Consider the following 6,399-nt stretch of genomic DNA (forward strand, 5'->3'; position numbering starts at 1 on the left):
AAACAGATGTGGAAGCACTGTATGTAATAGTATTTGCAGGTTAAGTCTGCAAGTCGTTGGGAGAAACGACTCACCAGAATTCTTTATCTCATGTGAATCAGCAGTAAAGGAATCCCTCTGGAATTTTTTATCTTCACCAGTTTCCAAGAAAGTTTGTGTGCCCTCACACTATTTCCATCTGAGCACACTCTTAGAGAAGTAATACTGCATTAAATAATAAATATGGTGAAGCAGATCAAAACATCAACATTTATTGCACGAAATCCTAGAGCATTCAAGAGAGACATTGCATCCACTTGTAGTAATATCAGGAAAGAAAGATATCAAGTGTCATTGATGAATAATGTTGCCCACCCTGTCATTCACGATGGTGAGCATAGTACTCTTTTGTTTTAAGAAGCATAATGTGAGCTATCTTCTTAGTTTTTACTTGGACGTTTAGTGAGTAAATGTGTTACCACTTATCACAATTAATTGCCTCATACTACTGATTCACAGCATCAAGGTAAGGCCTACTTCGAGTCTCATAGCTGTTTATTAAAGATTTTAGATACACAGAGTAATTGCAGTCACCGCCGGCCGGAGTGGCCGAGCGGTTCTAGGCGCTTCAGTCTGGAACCGCGCGACCGCTACGGTCGCAGGTTCGAATCCTGCCTCGGGCATGGATGTGTGTGATGTCCTTAGGTTAGTTAGGTTTAAGTAGTTCTAAGTTCTAGGGGACTGATGACCTCAGATGTTAAGTCCCATAATGCTCCGAGCCATTTGAGCCAATAGCAGTCACCTTATAAACTGATCAACATTGATCACTGACCGACATTGATCCACAACCATTATTGATCACCAGTGACCTTTGATCACTGACCATTATTGATCACTGACATAATTGGTCACTGACTCATTGATCACTGGCCATCAGTGATCACTGACCATAATTGATCACTAACCATCTGTGACCTCCACCTTCCTTGATCACTGATCATCATTGATCATTAACTTTTTTTGACCACTGATGATCTTCGGTCACTGACCATCATTGATTCTGGATAACCACTGATCACTGGCCCTCTTTGATCACTGACATTTTTCGATCATTGACTCTCTTTAATCACTAATTATCTTCGATCACTGACCATCTTTGATTACTGACAATCTTTGATTACTGACGATCTTTGACCAGTGACCATCTTTTATCTCTGACCATCATTATTCGCTAATCATTATTATCCATTGAACATTATTGTCTCAATGGTATATATTTTTAAGTTTCAGATAGACTCAAAATGGACTGTACAAGATTTGAAAATGATATAACACGCTATTACTGAAGGTTTACCGACTAGAAAGGTTAGAAAATGCCTTTTAGCTCACTGAAAATTTCTCATTAGACCCACTTCTCGGAGATTGGGACAATTATTACGAAAGAAAACAGACGTAGACGTTAAAAACATTGTATTTATGAAAGCAAAGGGTGGAGAGGAAGAAGGGGATAATTACGATGAGGAAAATGATGATGATTATCATGATGAGGAACGAGGTGGTAATGGTTACGAGGACGAAGACGATGATGATGATGATGATGATGATGATGATGAAGAGGATTACATCCACGATTAGAAGATGGTCTCCAACAAATCGCCAGCAGATATCAACTCCAATGAACTGGTAGAGTGATTAAAATTCTTGCTCGCTTTGAAAGTGGTGGGCAATAGTTCACATGATAATGAAATACTGTCTATTGAAGATGAACTTCGAGAAGCATCGATTATCGCCTGAGGTTACGGAGAAATAAAGTGAAGTTGCGTATGAGAACATTAAGTCTTACCTAGACTGGGTAAGACGACGAGCGAAAGGTGTAGCTCTTACCATAAAACGTCGAGGGCTTTTGACGACGCTCGTCTGTGTAAAGTTTGTTTCCAAGGAGAGATGGGAGTGCTGTTCTCTCCATGCAAACACATAGCTGTTTGTGTTTAATGTGCGCTTTCCCTTTCCTCATGTTCTTTGTGTCAGACACCTATTTTAGCTGCAGCAAGAAAATATTTGTCGCACTAACTTCAGTATCAACGAACAGTTTTGACACATAAAATGGATGATTAACATACTTTTTTGTACTTCTGTTAGTTGCGAAAATTAAGTCACTACTGTTAAATGAATGTCATTCTTTCTTTATATTAGCAGACTTGTGTAACTCTTCCACCATTTCTAGAACACCAAATTCCTTTCTTCATGAATGCATGATTTCTGTAAAGCGTGCACTGCTGATTATGGCAATTAGTAATCTTGACCACCTGCAATGCTTATGATCGCCACTGGAACGTACACCGATCAGCCAGAACGTTATGGCCACCGACTTACCTATCCAGCCAGCTGATAACAGCGTCCCTTGGCGAGGAATGACTGTTATCCAGACACACACACGGTATATGTAGCATCTATGAGCGTTCTGTCCGTATGTGGAATGGGGAAGGCTCGCGATCTGCCTGAGTTCAACAGAGGACAGATTGCGATGGCCCAAAGGCTCGGTACGAGCATTTCGGAACCTGTACGACTTGTCGGATGCTCGAGGAGTACTGTGGTGAAACCACGTCCAGACGTCGCAGGGTTGGGCGGTTAGCCCTCATGACAGATGTCAGACGTCGTAGGCTGGGCAGACTAGCAAAACAGGACAGGCAGCGAACTGTGGCGGAACAAACATCAGACCTTAATGCTGGGCATAGTATAAGTGTGTCTGAGTACACAGCACACCAAACACTCCTAGGGATGGACCTCTGTAGCTGACGACCTACTGGCAGATAAGACTTAAATGGGCACATGACCATCGACACTGGACGTTGACGCAGTGGCTGTGTTGCATGGTCTGATGAATCCTGATACCTTCTTCATCATGCAGGTGGGAGGACGCGAATCCGTCGTCTTCCAGTGGAAGAACTCCTTGACACTTGTACTGTGAGAGAGAGACAAGCTGGAGGCGGCTCCATTATGCTCTGGGGAACATTCACGTGAGCATCCGTGGGTCCAGTGGAGCTCGTGCAAAGCACCATGACGTCCAAAGAGTATCGTACACTGGTTGCAGACCACTTACACCCCATCATGGCGATCATGTTTCCCAACGGCGGTGGCATTTTTCAACAACATAATGCGCCATTTCAAATGGTTCAAATGGCTCTGAGCACTATGGGATTTAACTTCTGAGGGCATCAGTCCCCAGAACTTATAACTACTTAAACCTAACTAACCTAAGGGCATCACACACACCCATGCCCGAGGCAGGATTCGAACCTGCGACCGTAGCGGTCGCGCAGTTCCAGACTGTAGAGCCTAGAACCGCTCGGCCACCCCGGCCGGCTGCGCCATTTCACAAAGCTAGAGGTGTGACAGAGTGGTTCGAGGAACACAGTGGTGAGTTCCAGTTGGTGTGCTGGCCCCCCATCTCGCCAGGTCTGAACCGGATCAAGCACATCTGGGGTGTGATTGAATGTGCCGTGAGAGCCCACCACCCCACTACCCTGAATTTACAGGAATTAGGTGACTTGTGTGTGCAGATGTGGTGCCAACTCCCTCCAGCTACCTTCCAAGGCTTCATTGCTTCCACGCTACGATGCGTCGCCACTGTTATCCGTGCCAAAGGTGGAAATACTGACTATTGGGTACGTAGTAATGATGTTCTGGCTGATCAACGTAGATATCTTTTGTGAGCCTGAGTAGCTCTTTGCATTCGACAAAAACTTTAGAGTCTAACTGAGCCTCCAGACCGACGAATTGAACTCGTCTCATTGACGACAGAAGGATAATAATGCCTTCAATGGTAAACAACCACCCAGAACAATCTTTATTACGTGTGCTTGCTGGAATAGCTTCATCAATCTGGAGCTCTGATCTTCCATAGTATATGACTGGCTCTGTTGACTACAAGAGTCCCATCTGATAACACTATGACTACATTCTGTCATAATGAGAAATTCGAAACGATGCATTCTGTCACTGACAGTTATTCTTGAAACACATGTTATGGTCGCGTGGATGTATTTCCTATTGTGACCTTCAACACAATCGTTTTCATATCGTGGAGCATAATCTTGTTTACCTGGTGATGATAAGCATTCAACATTACAGAAAAATAAACTCCTACGTCGACTAGTGCCTGGAGAAGTTGGTCATCGATGATGACATTGATGGGATTTTCTGACTTTTTGTTACTGTCATCCACGCGAGATTTCATCTGTGGCGGCCTCACCTCCATACACGGGCTCTCTTAGTCTTCCCTAATTTGGCAGACAGGCGAGAGGCTGGTACCTGTGTGCAGCGACGGAAAATGACTGTGAGGAGTGTGGGAACGATTTCGTCCAGGGTGCAGTGATGGGGTTCGTGCTATACGTCGACTACAATCGTCTGCAGCTGACTGGCGTGAGTAGAACTGCTGTGATGGTCGATAACTTGAGGCGTAGCAGTCGTCGAACACTCGTTCGTGCAACCTTGTGTAAGCTTCAGCATCTGCTCCTTTATTGTGCAGACATGCAGCAAATTCAGTACAGCTCACATTTAGTTTGTTAGTAACGTACAAAAAATACCCTGTTCAGCTGCTTTAAGTTCTTTTGTATTTTCAATAACAAGACGTTATCGGTTTTAACGGTTTTTATTCTGTAGTCATGATCACTTTGTGCGATCACAATTACGGATTCTCTTGGCTGTATGTAATTACTTGGCAATCGATTGTGTAAAAAGTCGTATGACGTTATCAACCTAATGATGATACAGCTTTGCCGGCCGGAGTTGCCGAGCGGTTCTAGGCGCTACAGTCTGGAGCCGCGCGACCGCTACGGTCGCAGGTTCGAATCCTGCCTTGGGCATGGATGTGTGTGATGTCCTTAGGTTAGTTAGGTTAAGTAGTTCTAAGTTCTAGGGGACTTACGACCTCAGAAGTTAAGTCCCACAGTGATCAGAGCCATTTGAACCATGATATAGCTTTGTGTATCCACTGGTATATGTCATGATTTCAGCACAACCTGGCGAGGATTTAGTATAAGGTCCCCTATTTTATTTCGTTTGCTTGTTGAAACGCTGTAGCTGTAGTCTGATTTCCCGTCTTTTGAACTGCAGTAAACCTGAAGACGTTCAAAGAAACGAAATCGTTCGTAACGCAATAAATGCGTAATAATACAGCTAATGTGGTTTTCATTACTCATTAATATTAATGTCAACTGTGGGCTCAGCACGATCAATACTTTTTTTTCTCATCCAGGTGACTTTGAAGATAATCATCGGCTAAATCAATTTTTGAAAAAAATCATCCACCTGCTAGGCGATCCATAAGCTTGTCAGAAGAGAAAGCGGGAATGAATGTCACTGTTTGAGCATTAACTATAGCTTTTAAGTCGGCAAAAAGTCTGATCTTCCCGTTTGCTTTCCTTGTTATCACAATGGGAGATGCCCACTGACTTGCAGAAACGGGTTTCAAAAAATGGTTCAAATGGCTCTAAGCACTATGGGACTTAACATCTGAGGTCATCAGTCCCCTAGATTTAGAACTACTTAAACCTAACTAACCTAAGGACATTACACACAACCATGCCCGAGGCAGGATTCGAACCTGCGACCGTAGCAGCAGCGCGGTTCCGGACTGTAGCGCCTAGAATCGCTCGGACACCGCGGCCGGCGACGGGTTTCAAAACTCCAGTTTGTTCTGAGTTAAGGAGCAACTTCGTCGTGAATGGCGTGGGGTACCGGACGAGCACGGTAAAATTTAGGTTTTCAAAAAATGGTCCAAATGGCTCTGAGCACTATGGGACTTAACTTCTGAGGTCATCAGTCCCCTAGAACTTAGAACTACTTAAACCTAACTAACCTAAGGACATCACACACATCCATGCCCGAGGCAGGATTCGAACCTGCGACCGCAGCGATCGCGCGATCCAGACTGTAGCGCCTAGAACCGCTCGGACACACCGGCCGGCATTTAGGTTTTGCATTGTCCTCAAGTGTAATGTGTCCGTGAGAGTTTTTCGCATGTTTGTCACATAACTGATGAATAGTGTCCTGAATATCTAAACCCAATAAAGTAAAACCACTCGTGCCAAAGGATTGGGACAAGAACGTTACTGAAGTGCTGTGAATGGCACTGATGTAGTCCTATTTCTATATTTTGCTTGCAAAGTGCACGTTTCAAGAACAGTGATACTTACGACGTTTTACACCGTGAGGTGCTAGCGTGATTTATTATGCTTCAGTGCGGACCAATTTCTCATAAGTATTTTGAATAATCAGTGTGACTGAAGCATCAGTATGTAACTGAAAAAGTACAGACTGATTGCAAATCTGCAGAGAGATGCACGGTTTACCGTTTGTCCTCTGAGTCTGACTGTCTGTTCTGAATACCGGAAAAGAGTTACCTGAATTGTGATTGAT

General features: G+C 44.0%; 1 protein-coding gene across 1 annotated transcript; it reads left to right on the top strand.

The window, feature by feature from the left end:
- Positions 1-222: 222 nt before the first annotated feature.
- Positions 223-1,614, top strand: LOC126249488 (trigger factor-like). The gene is made up of 2 exons (XM_049951141.1): positions 223-370; positions 1,463-1,614. The coding sequence occupies exons 1-2, from the start codon at positions 223-225 to the stop codon at positions 1,612-1,614; spliced, it is 300 nt and encodes a 99-aa protein (XP_049807098.1).
- The last annotated feature ends 4,785 nt before the right edge of the window (positions 1,615-6,399 follow it).

The sequence above is a fragment of the Schistocerca nitens genome, chromosome 3, assembly GCF_023898315.1.
Source record: "Schistocerca nitens isolate TAMUIC-IGC-003100 chromosome 3, iqSchNite1.1, whole genome shotgun sequence".
Classification (NCBI taxonomy): Eukaryota; Metazoa; Arthropoda; class Insecta; order Orthoptera; family Acrididae; genus Schistocerca; species Schistocerca nitens.